At 28.5% G+C, this 20,472-nt stretch overlaps 1 protein-coding gene across 1 annotated transcript in view; it reads left to right on the top strand.

Moving 5' to 3' along the window:
- LOC129959242 (zinc finger protein 184-like) overlaps positions 1 to 20,472 on the top strand; it is a 97,856-nt gene that overhangs the window by 17,246 nt on the left and 60,138 nt on the right. Inside the window, exon 2 of the mRNA XM_056072066.1 lies at positions 17,692 to 17,769. Coding sequence (XP_055928041.1) covers positions 17,692 to 17,769 — 78 coding nt within the window. The remainder of the gene's footprint in view (positions 1 to 17,691; positions 17,770 to 20,472) is intronic.

Below are 20,472 nucleotides of genomic sequence, written 5' to 3' on the forward strand. Positions count from 1 at the left end.
ACGGTTCCTTAATGTTCGTCAGTGAACGAAGTGAAGATATTTAAGTTATCTTAACTGTTCCTTCATGTAAAACAGTGATCCGCGTAGAACTCTGTGCCCTAAAAATGCAAAACAAAACAAAAAGAACAGTTTGAAAAATCTAAAATGTACAAAAACAAATATAGGTTAAAATAATATTGGTTAATTTAATCCTAATTAGTTTCCAAAGTTTTATCTTAATTCAGCCCATATTAACTCCATTCTAAAATGTTCTCTTTCTTTCTGATTCCATTCCACTTTTTCTATTTAATTTATTCAATAGAAGCTTTGTAAAACTGCTTAAGTCAAAGGTTCCCACTCTCCGAGTGAAGAAATAAAAATTATCAACCTAAGCGAATTCTTTTTAAAAGATCCCTATAATTCCCTTGTCTAAATCGACACGTGTAGAGAAATCCCTATCTGAATCTGATGGTATATAAAACAGGGGATAAATATTTCTGACCCTTTTTCGCTTTCTTCTACTCTTGTGATGCGCTGTGAACTGACGTGTTTTGTCCGTGCTTCTTGTGCATAAATTTTGCCTTCCGGGATGGAACAAAAGCGAAGTTATAGTTGCCAAAGTTCTCTTCTCTCTTCGACCACGAAACTATTTCAAAAACTATATATATATATATATATATATATATATATATATATATATATATATATATATATATATATATGTGTGTGTGTGTGTGTGTGTGTGTGTGTGTGTGTGTGTGTGTGTGTGTGTGTGTGTGTGTGTGTGTAATGATATTTTAATTCTAATTTCAATTTAATTAATTTCCAAGATTTTATCTTAATTTAGCCCATAGTAACTTCATTCTAAAATAGTCTCTGATTTATTGATCCAGTTCCACTTTCGTTCTAATTAAACCCTTTGTAAAAATAATGCGCCACCAAGAACTATGTTTCAAATGAGAGTGATACTTCGGTACCCTTGAACAGGTTCAAAGATCATTCCTTCGGCGCCTGGCCGGAAATCCTATGCTATATATAAGGCGAGCAATTATTTGTTCGGACCTTTTTGCCTTCTGTTTTTGTGCTGCGTGGTGCCTTTTTGTAAATAATCATGTTTGCCTCCCTACCAAATATTTATTTTTGACGTCATTTTTCGATCTATCAAAACAAAATTTAACAAATTTGATAGAAATCTATAAATTTGATGTAAAGACTATATACCAAATTTGATCCGCCTGCTTCAAGTTGTTTTTGTGTTATCGTGTTCAATAACGGACATAATTTCTGAAATGTATTTTTTAGATTCAGAGATATTCATCAAAATCTAGAGATCAAATTCTTTGTGACGATAATTTTATTTTCTTTGCGAACTTCGCATACAAGAAAATAAAAAGGCTTCAAGGTTTTGGACCAAAAGCCTTGCTTCGTACAATTATAAATTAGTGTAATAATTTATAATTAATGTAATAATTACACTAATTTATAAATTACTGTAATAATTAGTGTAGTAAATAATTTATATCTAAATTTGCGAAATATGACCGCAATATTTTATCTTATTGATATATTAATAATTGTAACTAAAATTTCATACTATATTAGAGAGATGAAAGCTAACTTCCAAAATAAAAAATATCTACAACGATTGTCAGTTTCATATCTGAAAGAATTTTATAACTGCCTTTAATAATAAGATAGCGAGTAATGAGAATGATGTTAAATAAATGATAACAATCATGACAAAATCACGATAATAAAGAATTGAAAATCAACTTTTACAACTAGACAGAAATATAAGAAATAAGGATGGCTATTTCACTTAAAAGGGTTTTTTATTTGTATAAATTTGCTATAAATTTAGTAAAATTTATAAAATTCACATCAATAGTAAAATCTGAAATTTTACATTTTTTAAAAATTTTTTATTTTCAACAGTCTTGAACTGATGTTTTTATTAAATAATTTTTTGCGTTTCAAATAAGGTTAATTCAGAAATAGTCTTTTCAAAATCATTTTAATTATTTATTACAAAGATCTCCGTTAGAAAGCAATTTGAAATATCCCCAAAAAATCATGTTCCAAAGATTATGTAGCACTGCAATGCAGAACAGTGTAACAGAATTTTTGTTAGAATTGAACACAGAAAAAACATGCAAGAAAATGTCCGTCAAAATTTATAAATCGGCGCAGTTAAAGTTAAAGTTCATAGGTAATAATCGAAAACGTAAGATGAAGAAGAAGGGAAGAGGAAAAAAAAAAAAAAAAAAAACATTGATATTTGACAGAAACTAATTTTCTAGTCACTAAATGTTTTTTTTTAATCGCTTGTTGGAAAAAACAATTCCGTATCATTTGTCCATTAACAGCAAAGCCGGATTAAGCTATCTAGGACTTTAAGCAATGGAAGTCTCGGAGCTTCTTTTTGCCTCCTCTCCATCTTCTAAAACTAGATATTTTTTATTGATTTTAATTCAGTCTCTAAGTAGGCAGCTTTAAATAGCACATTTTGAAAACTCAAATAGCAATGCATTAAACTGCGAATCACTTTCAGGTGAGTTGGTTTTAGTTCATCGTGCATGAAGAATTAAAATTTAAATGTGATTTTATACAGAATATTTAGAAAATGGCAAAACTTTTAAACTCTATTCAATATTATTTAATTATAGAATAGGTCATTTTTTAAATTACAAAGCCAAATACTTTTTTTACTTTTATAACGCAGAGAATAAAACGGAATTAAAAATACAACGTCTCGTCTATGTCTTCAAACCTGCATTCTACTTAAACCAAAATATGTTACATATATATAATGCAAAAGTTTTGGTAATCTAAATAATAAAGAAATAATACTATTCGTTTCAGGAAGTCGTCTCGAACAGTTTCGGAGTTGTAACACTCGCACCACAGAAGGAAACAGGGGAACAGAGGGAAACGGTAAGTAAAAAGAGCTTTATCCAATATTCTTTGCTGGGCATGTTTTTCTTTTTGGTATTCATTTCCTATATTGATATTCATTTTTTAATAATGCAAAATTATTTTAATTAAAACTGTGCCGTGTTTCGATTTATTTCTTAATGAATAAGAAACGTCTCTTCCAACGTTCATCTTATCCTTATTTTGATGAAACCAAAACAGAATGGCGCATGCACAAAAGAGCGGAGAGTTTTCGTATCTCAAAATTGATGATACTGACAACGATTCATTTTGAATTGTGTTCAAAATTTTCTTACTGTCGTTGTTTACAAGGAAATACCTGTAATTTGTAATAGGTGTAATTGTTTTGAATTATTCTTATTCTTAAAGCGGAAATTCATTTCTTGGAACTCGCGTGTAGATTCGGGACAAGTTAATGAGACAAATCAATTAAATACAATTGACACTCACTTCAGAAAGCAGTTGTAGAAAAATTACTGAATAATTAAAAGTAGAATAATTAAATAGTGAATAATTAAAAGTGGTTGTAGAATAATTTAAAGTAGTTGTAGAATAATTGAATAAACGCATTGCGTTTAAACATAACCTACTTCACAGATATCTTTTTTTAAAATTCAATTTACATACATGCAGAGTACTTTAAAAGTAATGTAGTACGTGTTTTGGAGTGATAAAATATACAGGGAAAAAACCTTTTTTAACATAGAATGATCACAAATTAAGTGGTTATATGCTTGAGAGCAGGTTGTTTCAAAAAATTCAATTAAAGATGCTTATGTGGGCAAGATCATTAAAGATTTTTAAGGGATTAGTATTCGATATAGCTATACAAAGAAGGTGGATATACTTTTTTTTCTTATTGTCTTGACAGTGGCAACTGCAAGATAAAGGTCATTCCGGCTTAGGATATCACGGAATGCTTTTACGCCCCCCCCCCGAATGTTCTTTCCATTTTCCTAAAAGGGATCTTTCAGGTAAGGTGAAAGATAGGAAGGTCCTTAAAGAAAGTAAGATCCACGCTTTTACTCTTTCTCAAACAAATGTCCCTTCCATTTTCCTAAAAGGGATCTTTCAGGTAAGGTAAAAGATAGGAAGATCCTTAAAGGAGGTAAGATCTTCTTTGGAAGTATGATGCAATATATTTAAAACATCCTGTAAAAACATTTCTAAAAATAGACTATCCTACAACGAAAAAATATTTCTGAAACCTGGAAATTTTTGAGGCATAAATAAATATATCTGTCATATCTGCATCCAGACGTTTTAGTCAACATTTTAAAATTTATTTCGCGAAATTTCCATTCATGTATAAAACTGTTCTTTTAATATTTTTGGAAGCAGTAACAACTTCCAAAAATCACAAATACGGTTTTCTTCACAAAATACAACTAGTAAAATTTCAATAGATAAAAATAAAGTCTTCTGAAGTATTAAGAGAAACATGAAAATGAAATCAAAGTAATTTCTCATCAATTATTGATAATATTTTAAATTATATCACATTAATATTTAATTGCAATGAATAAAAGTTAATAGCAATAATTTATTAGCTAGTTTAGCAGTAGTAATAGCGTTTATTTTAGTTGTCGCAAAAATATTTTTTATGCAATCACTGCAAATATTTATTATCCATATACAAAACTACTTATATTTTCCCCTAAGTTTAAAATGAACAAAATTCCATTGAATTTCGTGGAAAGAATTAGTTTTGAATTTATTTCTTTGATAGATTAATGATTTTATATCAAAATTATCCTTAATTTACTGAATATATATTTTTGATCCTAAGGAATATGAAATAAAAAAAATCAGAATATGTAATTTTTTAAAATATAACTTTGAAATTAAGTTCTTAAAATCATTCAAAATAGTTTCCAGATACTTTAATTTATTGTTATTAAATAAATATTTATTTTTGTTTATACTTGATTTATTAAATTAAAATCCAGATAATCTAGCATAACCTTAATGCCTTAAAATATTTTAATTAGTGCCGTAAAGTTTTTCCAAATATAAATGAAAGGTTATTACCCAAATTAAAAAATAATTACTTGTGCATTAACAGCATGCCATTGGCGGAAACTGGCTAAGAAAGGGCCTACTAGTATACGCTCTTTGGTAAATTTTTCATTATTAATGCACAAAGGCCAGAAAACCAAATATTTATTTTTGACGTCATTTTGTCGATCTATCGAAACAAAATTTAACAAATTTGATAGAAATCTATAAATTTGATGTAAAGACTATATACCAAATTTGATCCGCCTGCTTCAAGTTGTTTTTGTGTTATCGTGTTCACCAACGGACATAATTTCTGAAATGTATTTTTTAGATTCAGAGATATTCATCAAAATCTAGAGATCAAATTCTTTGTGAAGATAATTTTATTTTCTTTGCGAACTTCGCATACAAGAAAATAAAAAGGCTTCAAGGTTTTGGACTAAACGCCGTGCTTCGTACAATTATAAATTAGTGTAATAATTTATAATTAATGTAATAATTACACTAATTTATAAATTACTGTAATAATTAGTGTAGTAAATAATTTATATCTAAATTTGCGAAATATGACCGCAATATTTTATCTTATTGATATATTAATAATTGTAACTAAAATTTCATACTATATTAGAGAGATGAAAGCTAACTTCCAAAATAAAAAATATCTACAACGATTGTCAGTTTCATATCTGAAAGAATTTTATAACTGCCTTTAATAATAAGATAGCGAGTAATGAGAATGATGTTAAATAAATAATAACAATCATGACAAAATCACGATAATACAGAATTGAAAATCAACTTTTACAACTAGACAGAAATATAAGAAATAAGGATGGCTATTTCACTTAAAAGGGTTTTTTATTTGTATAAATTTGCTATAAATTTAGTAAAATTTATAAAATTCACATCAATAGTAAAATCTGAAATTTTACATTTTTTAAAAATTTTTTATTTTCAACAGTCTTGAACTGATGTTTTTATTAAATAATTTTTTGCGTTTCAAATAAGGTTAATTCAGAAATAGTCTTTTCAAAATCATTTTAATTATTTATTACAAAGATCTCCGTTAGAAAGCAATTTGAAATATCAAAAAAATCATGTTCCAAAGATTAAATAAGCACTGCAATGCAGAACAGTGTAACAGAATTTTTGTTAGAATTGAACACAGAAAAAACATGCAAGAAAATGTCCGTCATAATTTATAATTCGGCGCAGTTAACGTTAAAGTTCATAGGTAATAATCGAAAACGTAAGATGAAAAAGAAGGGAAGAAAAAAAAAACATTGAGAATTGACAGAAACTAATTTTCTAGTCACTAAATGTTTTTTTTTTAATCGCTTGTTGGAAAAAACAATTCCGTATCATTTGTCCATTAACAGCAAAGCCGGATTAAGCTATCTAGGACTTTAAGCAATGGAAGTCTCGGAGCTTCTTTTTGCCTCCTCTCCATCTTCTAAAACTAGATATTTTTTATTGATTTTAATTCAGTCTCTAAGTAGGCAGCTTTAAATAGCACATTTTGAAAACTCAAATAGCAATGCATTAAACTGCGAATCACTTTCAGGTGAGTTGGTTTTAGTTCATCGTGCATGAAGAATTAAAATTTAAATGTGATTTTATACAGAATATTTAGAAAATGGCAAAACTTTTTAACTCTATTCAATATTATTTAATTATAGAATAGGTCATTTTTTAAATTACAAGGTAAAATAATTTTTTTACTTTTATTACGCATAGAATAAAACGGAATTAAAAATACAACGTCTCGTCTATGTCTTCAAACCTGCATTCTACTTAAACCAAAATATGTTACATATATATAATGCAAACGTTTTGGTAATCTAAATAATAAAGAAATAATACTATTAGTTTCAGGAAGTCGTCTCGAACCGTTTCGGAGTTGTAACACTCGCACCACAGAAGGAAACAGGGGAACAGAGGGAAACGGTAAGTAAAAAGAGCTTTATCCAATATTCTTTGCTGGGCATGTTTTTCTTTTTGGTATTCATTTCCTGTATTGATATTCATTTTTTAATAATGCAAAATTATGTTAATTAAAACTGTGCCGTGTTTCTATTTATTTCTTAATGAATAAGAAATGTCTCTTCCAACGTTCATCTTATCCTTATTTTGATGAAACCAAAACAGAATGGCGCATACACAAAAGAGCGGAGAGTTTTCGTATCTGAAAATTGATGATACTGACAAAGATTCATTTTGAATTGTGTTCAAAATTTTCTTACTGTCGTTTTTTACAATGAAATACCTGTAATTTGTAATAGTTGTAATTGTTTTGAATTATTCTTATTCTTAAAGCGGAAATTCATTTCTTGGAACTCGCGTGTAGATTCGGGACAAGTTAATGCGACATATCAATTAAATACAATTGACACTCACTTCAGGAAGCAGTTGTAGAAAAATTACTGAATAATTAAAAGTAGAATAATTAAATAGTGAATAATTAAAAGTGGTTGTAGAATAATTTAAAGTAGTTGTAGAATAATTGAATAAACGCATTGCGTTTAAACATAACCTACTTCACAGTTATCTTTTTTTTAAATTCAATTTACATACATGCAGAATTCTTTAAAAGTAATGTAGTACGTGTTTTGGAGTGATAAAATATACCGGGAAAAACCTTTTTTAACATAGAATGATCACAAATTAAGTGGTTATATGCTTGAGAGCAGGTTGTTTCAAAAAATTCAATTAAAGATGCTTATGTGGGCAAGATCATTAAAGAATTTTAAGGGATTAGTATTCGATATAGCTATACAAAGAAGGTGGATATACTTTTTTTTCTTATTGTCTTGACAGTGGCAACTGCAAGATAAAGGTCATTCCGGCTTAGGATATCACGGAATGCTTTTACGCCCCCCCCCCCGAATGTTCTTTCCATTTTCCTAAAAGGGATCTTTCAGGTAAGGTGAAAGATAGGAAGGTCCTTAAAGAAAGTAAGATCCACGCTTTTACTCTTTCTCAAACAAATGTCCCTTCCATTTTCCTAAAAGGGATCTTTCAGGTAAGGTAAAAGATAGGAAGATCCTTAAAGGAGGTAAGATCTTCTTTGGAAGTATGATGCAATATATTTAAAACATCCTGTAAAAACATTTCTAAAAATAGACTATCCTACAACGAAAAAATATTTCTGAAACCTGGAAATTTTTGAGGCATAAATAAATATATCTGTCATATCTGCATCCAGACGTTTTAGTCAACATTTTAAAATTTATTTCGCGAAATTTCCATTCATGTATAAAACTGTTCTTTTAATATTTTTGGAAGCAGTAACAACTTCCAAAAATCACAAATACGGTTTTCTTCACAAAATACAACTAGTAAAATTTCAATAGATAAAAATAAAGTCTTCTGAAGTATTAAGAGAAACATGAAAATGAAATCAAAGTAATTTCTCATCAATTATTGATAATATTTTAAATTATATCACATTAATATTTAATTGCAATGAATAAAAGTTAATAGCAATAATTTATTAGCTAGTTTAGCAGTAGTAATAGCGTTTATTTTAGTTGTCGCAAAAATATTTTTTATGCAATCACTGCAAATACTTATTATCCATATACAAAACTACTTATATTTTCCCCTAAGTTTAAAATGAACAAAATTCCATTGAATTTCGTGGAAAGAATTAGTTTTGAATTTATTTCTTTGATAGATTAATGATTTTATATCAAAATTATCCTTAATTTACTGAATATATATTTTTGATCCTAAGGAATATGAAATAAAAAAAATCAGAATATGTAATTTTTTAAAATATAACTTTGAAATTAAGTTCTTAAAATCATTCAAAATAGTTTCCAGATACTTTAATTTATTGTTATTAAATAAATATTTATTTTTGTTTATACTTGATTTATTAAATTAAAATCCAGATAATCTAGCATAACCTTAATGCCTTAAAATATTTTAATTAGTGCCGTAAAGTTTTTCCAAATATAAATGAAAGGTTATTACCCAAATTAAAAAATAATTACTTGTGCATTAACAGCATGCCATTGGCGGAAACTGGCTAAGAAAGGGCCTACTAGTATACGCTCTTTGGTAAATTTTTCATTATTAATGCACAAAGGCCAGAAAACCAAATATTTATTTTTGACGTCATTTTGTCGATCTATCGAAACAAAATTTAACAAATTTGATAGAAATCTATAAATTTGATGTAAAGACTATATACCAAATTTGATCCGCCTGCTTCAAGTTGTTTTTGTGTTATCGTGTTCACCAACGGACATAATTTCTGAAATGTATTTTTTAGATTCAGAGATATTCATCAAAATCTAGAGATCAAATTCTTTGTGAAGATAATTTTATTTTCTTTGCGAACTTCGCATACAAGAAAATAAAAAGGCTTCAAGGTTTTGGACTAAACGCCGTGCTTCGTACAATTATAAATTAGTGTAATAATTTATAATTAATGTAATAATTACACTAATTTATAAATTACTGTAATAATTAGTGTAGTAAATAATTTATATCTAAATTTGCGAAATATGACCGCAATATTTTATCTTATTGATATATTAATAATTGTAACTAAAATTTCATACTATATTAGAGAGATGAAAGCTAACTTCCAAAATAAAAAATATCTACAACGATTGTCAGTTTCATATCTGAAAGAATTTTATAACTGCCTTTAATAATAAGATAGCGAGTAATGAGAATGATGTTAAATAAATAATAACAATCATGACAAAATCACGATAATACAGAATTGAAAATCAACTTTTACAACTAGACAGAAATATAAGAAATAAGGATGGCTATTTCACTTAAAAGGGTTTTTTATTTGTATAAATTTGCTATAAATTTAGTAAAATTTATAAAATTCACATCAATAGTAAAATCTGAAATTTTACATTTTTTAAAAATTTTTTATTTTCAACAGTCTTGAACTGATGTTTTTATTAAATAATTTTTTGCGTTTCAAATAAGGTTAATTCAGAAATAGTCTTTTCAAAATCATTTTAATTATTTATTACAAAGATCTCCGTTAGAAAGCAATTTGAAATATCAAAAAAATCATGTTCCAAAGATTAAATAAGCACTGCAATGCAGAACAGTGTAACAGAATTTTTGTTAGAATTGAACACAGAAAAAACATGCAAGAAAATGTCCGTCATAATTTATAATTCGGCGCAGTTAACGTTAAAGTTCATAGGTAATAATCGAAAACGTAAGATGAAAAAGAAGGGAAGAAAAAAAAAACATTGAGAATTGACAGAAACTAATTTTCTAGTCACTAAATGTTTTTTTTTTAATCGCTTGTTGGAAAAAACAATTCCGTATCATTTGTCCATTAACAGCAAAGCCGGATTAAGCTATCTAGGACTTTAAGCAATGGAAGTCTCGGAGCTTCTTTTTGCCTCCTCTCCATCTTCTAAAACTAGATATTTTTTATTGATTTTAATTCAGTCTCTAAGTAGGCAGCTTTAAATAGCACATTTTGAAAACTCAAATAGCAATGCATTAAACTGCGAATCACTTTCAGGTGAGTTGGTTTTAGTTCATCGTGCATGAAGAATTAAAATTTAAATGTGATTTTATACAGAATATTTAGAAAATGGCAAAACTTTTTAACTCTATTCAATATTATTTAATTATAGAATAGGTCATTTTTTAAATTACAAGGTAAAATAATTTTTTTACTTTTATTACGCATAGAATAAAACGGAATTAAAAATACAACGTCTCGTCTATGTCTTCAAACCTGCATTCTACTTAAACCAAAATATGTTACATATATATAATGCAAACGTTTTGGTAATCTAAATAATAAAGAAATAATACTATTAGTTTCAGGAAGTCGTCTCGAACCGTTTCGGAGTTGTAACACTCGCACCACAGAAGGAAACAGGGGAACAGAGGGAAACGGTAAGTAAAAAGAGCTTTATCCAATATTCTTTGCTGGGCATGTTTTTCTTTTTGGTATTCATTTCCTGTATTGATATTCATTTTTTAATAATGCAAAATTATGTTAATTAAAACTGTGCCGTGTTTCTATTTATTTCTTAATGAATAAGAAATGTCTCTTCCAACGTTCATCTTATCCTTATTTTGATGAAACCAAAACAGAATGGCGCATACACAAAAGAGCGGAGAGTTTTCGTATCTGAAAATTGATGATACTGACAAAGATTCATTTTGAATTGTGTTCAAAATTTTCTTACTGTCGTTTTTTACAATGAAATACCTGTAATTTGTAATAGTTGTAATTGTTTTGAATTATTCTTATTCTTAAAGCGGAAATTCATTTCTTGGAACTCGCGTGTAGATTCGGGACAAGTTAATGCGACATATCAATTAAATACAATTGACACTCACTTCAGGAAGCAGTTGTAGAAAAATTACTGAATAATTAAAAGTAGAATAATTAAATAGTGAATAATTAAAAGTGGTTGTAGAATAATTTAAAGTAGTTGTAGAATAATTGAATAAACGCATTGCGTTTAAACATAACCTACTTCACAGTTATCTTTTTTTTAAATTCAATTTACATACATGCAGAATTCTTTAAAAGTAATGTAGTACGTGTTTTGGAGTGATAAAATATACCGGGAAAAACCTTTTTTAACATAGAATGATCACAAATTAAGTGGTTATATGCTTGAGAGCAGGTTGTTTCAAAAAATTCAATTAAAGATGCTTATGTGGGCAAGATCATTAAAGAATTTTAAGGGATTAGTATTCGATATAGCTATACAAAGAAGGTGGATATACTTTTTTTTCTTATTGTCTTGACAGTGGCAACTGCAAGATAAAGTTAATTCCGGCGTAGGATATCATGGAACGCTTTTAAGCCCCCAACCCCCGAATGTTCTTTCCATTTTCCTAAAAGGGATCTTTCAGGTAAGGTGAAAGATAGGAAGAACCTTAAAGAAAGTAAAATCCACGCTTTTACTCTTTCCCCCACAAATGTCCCTTCCATTTTCCTACAAGGGATCTTTCAGGTAAGGTAAAAGATAGGAAGATCCTTTTCATAGGAATGTCCTTTTCATAGTAAAATATGAATATACGATTATAAAGAATTCAAAATCAACTTTTACAACTAGACAGAAATATAAGAAATAAGGATGGCTATTTCACTTGAAAGGGTTTTTATTTTTATAAATTTGCTATAAATTTAGTAAAATTTATAAAATTCGCTTCAATAGTAAAATCTGAAATTTTACATTTTTAAACAAAATTTTATTTTAAACAGTCTTGAACTGATGTTTTTATTAAATAATTTTTTGCGTTTCAAATAAGGTTAATTCAGAAATAGTCTTTTTAAAATCATTTTAATTATTTATTACAAAGATCTCCGTTAGAAAGCAATTTGAAATATCCCAAAAAAATCATGTTCCAAAGATTAAATAAGAACTGCAATGCAGAACAGTGTAACAGAATTTTTGTTAGAATTGAACACAGAAAAAACATGCAAGAAAATGTCCGTCAAAATTTATAATTCGGCGCAGTTAACGTTAAAGTTCATAGGTAATAATCGAAAACGTAAGATGAAGAAGAGGGAAAGAAAAAAAAAATTGAGAATTGACAAAAACTAACTTTCTAGGCACTAAATGTTTTTTTTAATCGCTTGTTGGAAAAAACAATTCCGTATCATTTGTCCATTAACAGCAAAGCCGGATTAAGCTATCTAGGACTTTAAGCAATGGAAGTCTCGGGGCTTCTTTTTGCCTCCTCTCCATCTTCTAAAACTAGATATTTTTTATTGATTTTAATTCAGTCTCTAAGTAGGCAGCTTTAAATAGCACATTTTGAAAACTGAAATAGCAATGCATTAAACTGCGAATCACTTTCAGGTGAGTTGGTTTCAGTTCATCGTGCATGAAGAATTAAAATTTAAATGTGATTTTATACAGAATATTTAGAAAATGGCAAAACTTTTTAACACTATTCAATATTATTATTTAATTATAGAATAGGTCATTTTTTAAATTACAAGGTAAAATACTTTTTTTACTTTTATTACGCAGATAATAAAACGGAATTAAGAATACAACGTCTCGTCTATGTCTTCAAACCTGCATTCTACTTAAACCAAAATATGTTACATATATATAATGCAAACGTTTTGGTAATCTAAATAATAAAGAAATAATACTATTAGTTTCAGGAAGTCGTCTCGAACCGTTTCGGAATTTTAACACTTGCACCACAGAAGGAAACAGGGGAACAGAGAGAAACGGTAAGTAAAAAGAGCTTTATCCAATGTTCTTTGCTGGGCATGTTTTTCTCTTTGGTATTCATTTCCTGTATTGATATTCATTTTTTAATAATGCAAAATTATGTTAATTAAAACTGTGCCGTGTTTCTATTTATTTCTTAGTGAATAAGAAACGTCTCTTCCAACTTTCATCTTATCCTTATTTTGATGAAACCAAAACAGAATGGCACATGCACAAAAGAGCGGAGAGTTTTCGTATCTGAAAATTGATGATACTGACAAAGATTCATTTTCAATTGTGTTCAAAATTTTCTTACTGTCGTTGTTTACAAGGAAATACCTGTAATTTGTAATAGGTGTAATTGTTTTGAATTATTCTTATTCTTAAAGCGGAAATTCATTTCTTGGAACTCGCGTGTAGATTCGGGACAAGTTAATGAGACAAAACAATTAAATACAATTGACACTCACTTCAGGAAGCAGTTGTAGAAAAATTACTGAATAATTAAAAGTAGAATAATTAAATAGTGAATAATTAAAAGTGGTTGTAGAATAATTTAAAGTAGTTGTAGAATAATTGAATAAAGGCATTGCGTTTAAACATAACCTACTTCACAGATATCTTTTTTTTAAATTCAATTTGCATACATGCAAAGTACTTTAAAAGTAATGTAGTACGTGTTTTGGAGTGATAAAATATACCGGGAAAAACCTTTTTTAACATAGAATGATCACAAATTAAGTGGTTATATGCTTGAGAGCAGGTTGTTTCAAAAAATTCAATTAAAGATGCTTATGTGGCCAAGATCATTAAAGAATTTTAAGGGATTAGTATTCGATATAGCTATACAAAGAAGGTGGATATACTTTTTTTTCTTATTGTCTTGACAGTGGCAACTGCAAGATAAAGGTCATTCCGGCGTAGGATATCATGGAACGCTTTTAAGCCCCCACCCCCCGAATGTTCTTTCCATTTTCCTAAAAGGGATCTTTCAGGTAAGGTGAAAGATAGGAAGAACCTTAAAGAAAGTAAAATCCACGCTTTTACTCTTTCCCCCACAAATGGCCCTTCCATTTTCCTACAAGGGATCTTTCAGGTAAAATAAAAGATAGGAAGATCCTTTTCATAGGTCCTTTTCATAGGAATGTCCTTTTCATAGTAAAATATGAATATACGATAATAAAGAATTCAAAATCAACTTTTACAACTAGACAGAAATATAAGAAATAAGGATGGCTATTTCACTTGAAAGGGTTTTTATTTGTATAAATTTGCTATAAATTTAGTAAAATTTATAAAATTCGCTTCAATAGTAAAATCTGAAATTTTACATTTTTAAAAAAAATTTTATTTTAAACAGTCTTGAACTGATGTTTTTATTAAATAATTTTTTGCGTTTCAAATAAGGTTAATTCAGAAATAGTCTTTTTAAAATCATTTTAATTATTTATTACAAAGATCTCCGTTAGAAAGCAATTTGAAATATCCCAAAAAAATCATGTTTCAAAGATTAAATAAGAACTGCAATGCAGAACAGTGTAACAGAATTTTTGTTAGAATTGAACACAGAAAAAACATGCAAGAAAATGTCCGTCAAAATTTATAATTCGGCGCAGTTAACGTTAAAGTTCATAGGTAATAATCGAAAACGTAAGATGAAGAAGAGGGAAAGAAAAAAAAATTGAGAATTGACAAAAACTAACTTTCTAGTCACTAAATATTTTTTTTTAATCGCTTGTTGGAAAAAACACTTCTGTATCATTTGTCCATTAACAGCAAAGCCGGATTAAGCTATCTAGGACTTTAAGCAATGGAAGTCTCGGGGCTTCTTTTTGCCTCCTCTCCATCTTCTAAAACTAGATATTTTTTATTGATTTTAATTCAGTCTCTAAGTAGGCAGCTTTAAATAGCACATTTTGAAAACTGAAATACCAATGCATTAAACTGCGAATCACTTTCAGGTGAGTTGGTTTCAGTTCATCGTGCATGAAGAATTAAAATTTAAATGTGATTTTATACAGAATATTTAGAAAATGGCAAAACTTTTTAACACTATTCAATATTATTATTTAATTATAGAATAGGTCATTTTTTAAATTACAAGGTAAAATACTTTTTTTACTTTTATTACGCAGAGAATAAAACGGAATTAAGAATACAACGTCTCGTCTATGTCTTCAAACCTGCATTCTACTTAAACCAAAATATGTTACATATATATAATGCAAACGTTTTGGTAATCTAAATAATAAAGAAATAATACTATTAGTTTCAGGAAGTCGTCTCGAACCGTTTCGGAATTTTAACACTTGCACCACAGAAGGAAACAGGGGAACAGAGAGAAACGGTAAGTAAAAAGAGCTTTATCCAATGTTCTTTGCTGGGCATGTTTTTCTCTTTGGTATTCATTTCCTGTATTGATATTCATTTTTTAATAATGCAAAATTATGTTAATTAAAACTGTGCCGTGTTTCTATTTATTTCTTAGTGAATAAGAAACGTCTCTTCCAACTTTCATCTTATCCTTATTTTGATGAAACCAAAACAGAATGGCACATGCACAAAAGAGCGGAGAGTTTTCGTATCTGAAAATTGATGATACTGACAAAGATTCATTTTCAATTGTGTTCAAAATTTTCTTACTGTCGTTGTTTACAAGGAAATACCTGTAATTTGTAATAGGTGTAATTGTTTTGAATTATTCTTATTCTTAAAGCGGAAATTCATTTCTTGGAACTCGCGTGTAGATTCGGGACAAGTTAATGCGACAAATCAATTAAATACAATTGACACTCACTTCAGGAAGCAGTTGTAGAAAAATTACTGAATAATTAAAAGTAGAATAATTAAATAGTGAATAATTAAAAGTGGTTGTAGAATAATTTAAAGTAGTTGTAGAATAATTGAATAAACGCATTGCGTTTAAACATAACCTACTTCACAGATATCTTTTTTTTAAATTCAATTTGCATACATGCAGAGTACTTTAAAAGTAATGTAGTACGTGTTTTGGAGTGATAAAATATACCGGGAAAAACCTTTTTTAACATAGAATGATCACAAATTAAGTGGTTATATGCTTGAGAGCAGGTTGTTTCAAAAAATTCAATTAAAGATGCTTATGTGGCCAAGATCATTAAAGAATTTTAAGGGATTAGTATTCGATATAGCTATACAAAGAAGGTGGATATACTTTTTTTTCTTATTGTCTTGACAGTGGCAACTGCAAGATAAAGGTCATTCCGGCGTAGGATATCATGGAACGCTTTTAAGCCCCCACCCCCCGAATGTTCTTTCCATTTTCCTAAAAGGGATCTTTCAGGTAAGGTGAAAGATAGGAAGAACCTTAAAGAAAGTAAAATCCACGCTTTTACTCTTTCCCCCACAAATGGCCCTTCCATTTTCCTACAAGGGATCTTTCAGGTAAAATAAAAGATAGGAAGATCCTTTTCATAGGAATGTCCTTTTCATAGTAAAATATGAATATACGATAATAAAGAATTCAAAATCAACTTTTACAACTAGACAGAAATATAAGAAATAAGGATGGCTATTTCACTTGAAAGGGTTTTTATTTGTATAAATTTGCTATAAATTTAGTAAAATTTATAAAATTCGCTTCAATAGTAAAATCTGAAATTTTACATTTTTAAAAAAAATTTTATTTTAAACAGTCTTGAACTGATGTTTTTATTAAATAATTTTTTGCGTTTCAAATAAGGTTAATTCAGAAATAGTCTTTTTAAAATCATTTTAATTATTTATTACAAAGATCTCCGTTAGAAAGCAATTTGAAATATCCCAAAAAAATCATGTTCCAAAGATTAAATAAGAACTGCAATGCAGAACAGTGTAACAGAATTTTTGTTAGAATTGAACACAGAAAAAACATGCAAGAAAATGTCCGTCAAAATTTATAATTCGGCGCAGTTAACGTTAAAGTTCATAGGTAATAATCGAAAACGTAAGATGAAGAAGAGGGAAAGAAAAAAAAATTGAGAATTGACAAAAACTAACTTTCTAGTCACTAAATATTTTTTTTAATCGCTTGTTGGAAAAAACACTTCTGTATCATTTGTCCATTAACAGCAAAGCCGGATTAAGCTATCTAGGACTTTAAGCAATGGAAGTCTCGGGGCTTCTTTTTGCCTCCTCTCCATCTTCTAAAACTAGATATTTTTTATTGATTTTAATTCAGTCTCTAAGTAGGCAGCTTTAAATAGCACATTTTGAAAACTGAAATAGCAATGCATTAAACTGCGAATCACTTTCAGGTGAGTTGGTTTCAGTTCATCGTGCATGAAGAATTAAAATTTAAATGTGATTTTATACAGAATATTTAGAAAATGGCAAAACTTTTTAACACTATTCAATATTATTATTTAATTATAGAATAGGTCATTTTTTAAATTACAAGGTAAAATACTTTTTTTACTTTTATTACGCAGAGAATAAAACGGAATTAAGAATACAACGTCTCGTCTATGTCTTCAAACCTGCATTCTACTTAAACCAAAATATGTTACATATATATAATGCAAACGTTTTGGTAATCTAAATAATAAAGAAATAATACTATTAGTTTCAGGAAGTCGTCTCGAACCGTTTCGGAATTTTAACACTTGCACCACAGAAGGAAACAGGGGAACAGAGAGAAACGGTAAGTAAAAAGAGCTTTATCCAATGTTCTTTGCTGGGCATGTTTTTCTCTTTGGTATTCATTTCCTGTATTGATATTCATTTTTTAATAATGCAAAATTATGTTAATTAAAACTGTGCCGTGTTTCTATTTATTTCTTAGTGAATAAGAAACGTCTCTTCCAACTTTCATCTTATCCTTATTTTGATGAAACGAAAACAGAATGGCGAATGCACAAAAGAGCGGAGAGTTTTCGTATCTGAAAATTGATGATACTGACAAAGATTCATTTTCAATTGTGTTCAAAATTTTCTTACTGTCGTTGTTTACAAGGAAATACCTGTAATTTGTAATAGGTGTAATTGTTTTGAATTATTCTTATTCTTAAAGCGGAAATTCATTTCTTGGAACTCGCGTGGAGATTCGGGACAAGTTAATGCGACAAATCAATTAAATACAATTGACACTCACTTCAGGAAGCAGTTGTAGAAAAATTACTGAATAATTAAAAGTAGAATAATTAAATAGTGAATAATTAAAAGTGGTTGTAGAATAATTTAAAGTAGTTGTAGAATAATTGAATAAACGCATTGCGTTTAAACATAACCTACTTCACAGATATCTTTTTTTTAAATTCAATTTGCATACATGCAGAGTACTTTAAAAGTAATGTAGTACGTGTTTTGGAGTGATAAAATATACCGGGAAAAACCTTTTTTAACATAGAATGATCACAAATTAAGTGGTTATATGCTTGAGAGCAGGTTGTTTCAAAAAATTCAATTAAAGATGCTTATGTGGCCAAGATCATTAAAGAATTTTAAGGGATTAGTATTCGATATAGCTATACAAAGAAGGTGGATATACTTTTTTTTCTTATTGTCTTGACAGTGGCAACTGCAAGATAAAGGTCATTCCGGCGTAGGATATCATGGAACGCTTTTAAGCCCCCACCCCCCGAATGTTCTTTCCATTTTCCTAAAAGGGATCTTTCAGGTAAGGTGAAAGATAGGAAGAACCTTAAAGAAAGTAAAATCCACGCTTTTACTCTTTCCCCCACAAATGGCCCTTCCATTTTCCTACAAGGGATCTTTCAGGTAAAATAAAAGATAGGAAGATCCTTTTCATAGGTCCTTTTCATAGGAATGTCCTTTTCATAGTAAAATATGAATATACGATAATAAAGAATTCAAAATCAACTTTTACAACTAGACAGAAATATAAGAAATAAGGATGGCTATTTCACTTGAAAGGGTTTTTATTTGTATAAATTTGCTATAAATTTAGTAAAATTTATAAAATTCGCTTCAATAGTAAAATCTGAAATTTTACATTTTTAAAAATTTTTTTATTTTAAACAGTCTTGAACTGATGTTTTTATTAAATAATTTTTTGCGTTTCAAATAAGGTTAATTCAGAAATAGTCTTTTTAAAATCATTTTAATTATTTATTACAAAGATCTCCGTTAGAAAGCAATTTGAAATATCCCAAAAAAATCATGTTCCAAAGATTAAATAAGAACTGCAATGCAGAACAGTGTAACAGAATTTTTGTTAGAATTGAACACAGAAAAAACATGCAAGAAAATGTCCGTCAAAATTTATAATTCGGCGCAGTTAACGTTAAATTTCATAGGTAATAATCGAAAACGTAAGATGAAGAAGAGGGAAAGAAAAAAAAATTGAGAATTGAGAAAAACTAACTTTCTAGTCACTAAATATTTTTTTTTAATCGCTTGTTGGAAAAAACACTTCTGTATCATTTGTCCATTAACAGCAAAGCCGGATTAAGCTATCTAGGACTTTAAGCAATGGAAGTCTCGGAGCTTCTTTTTGCCTCCTCTCCATCTTCTAAAACTAGATATTTTTTATTGATTTTAATTCAGTCTCTAAGTAGGCAGCTTTAAATAGCACATTTTGAAAACTGAAATAGCAATGCATTAAACTGCGAATCACTTTCAGGTGAGTTGGTTTCAGTTCATCGTGCATGAAGAATTAAAATTTAAATGTGATTTTATACAGAATATTTAGAAAATGGCAAAACTTTTTAACACTATTCAATATTATTATTTAATTATAGAATAGGTCATTTTTTAAATTACAAGGTAAAATACTTTTTTTACTTTTATTACGCAGAGAATAAAACGGAATTAAGAATACAACGTCTCGTCTATGTCTTCAAACCTGCATTCTACTTAAACCAAAATATGTTACATATATATTTTGCAAACGTTTTGGTAATCTAAATAATAAAGAAATAATACTATTAGTTTCAGGAAGTCGTCTCGAACCGTTTCGGAATTTTAACACTTGCACCACAGAAGGAAACAGGGGAACAGAGGGAAACGGTAAGTAAAAAGAGCTTTATCCAATGTTCTTTGCTGGGCATGTTTTTCTCTTTGGTATTCATTTCCTGTATTGATATTCATTTTTTAATAATGCAAAATTATGTTAATTAAAACTGTGCCGTGTTTCTATTTATTTCTTAGTGAATAAGAAACGTCTCTTCCAACTTTCATCTTATCCTTATTTTGATGAAACGAAAACAGAATGGCGAATGCACAAAAGAGCGGAGAGTTTTCGTATCTGAAAATTGATGATACTGACAAAGATTCATTTTCAATTGTGTTCAAAATTTTCTTACTGTCGTTGTTTACAAGGAAATACCTGTAATTTGTAATAGGTGTAATTGTTTTGAATTATTCTTATTCTTAAAGCGGAAAT

The sequence above is a fragment of the Argiope bruennichi genome, chromosome X1 (assembly GCF_947563725.1).
Source record: "Argiope bruennichi chromosome X1, qqArgBrue1.1, whole genome shotgun sequence".
NCBI lineage: Eukaryota > Metazoa > Arthropoda > Arachnida > Araneae > Araneidae > Argiope > Argiope bruennichi.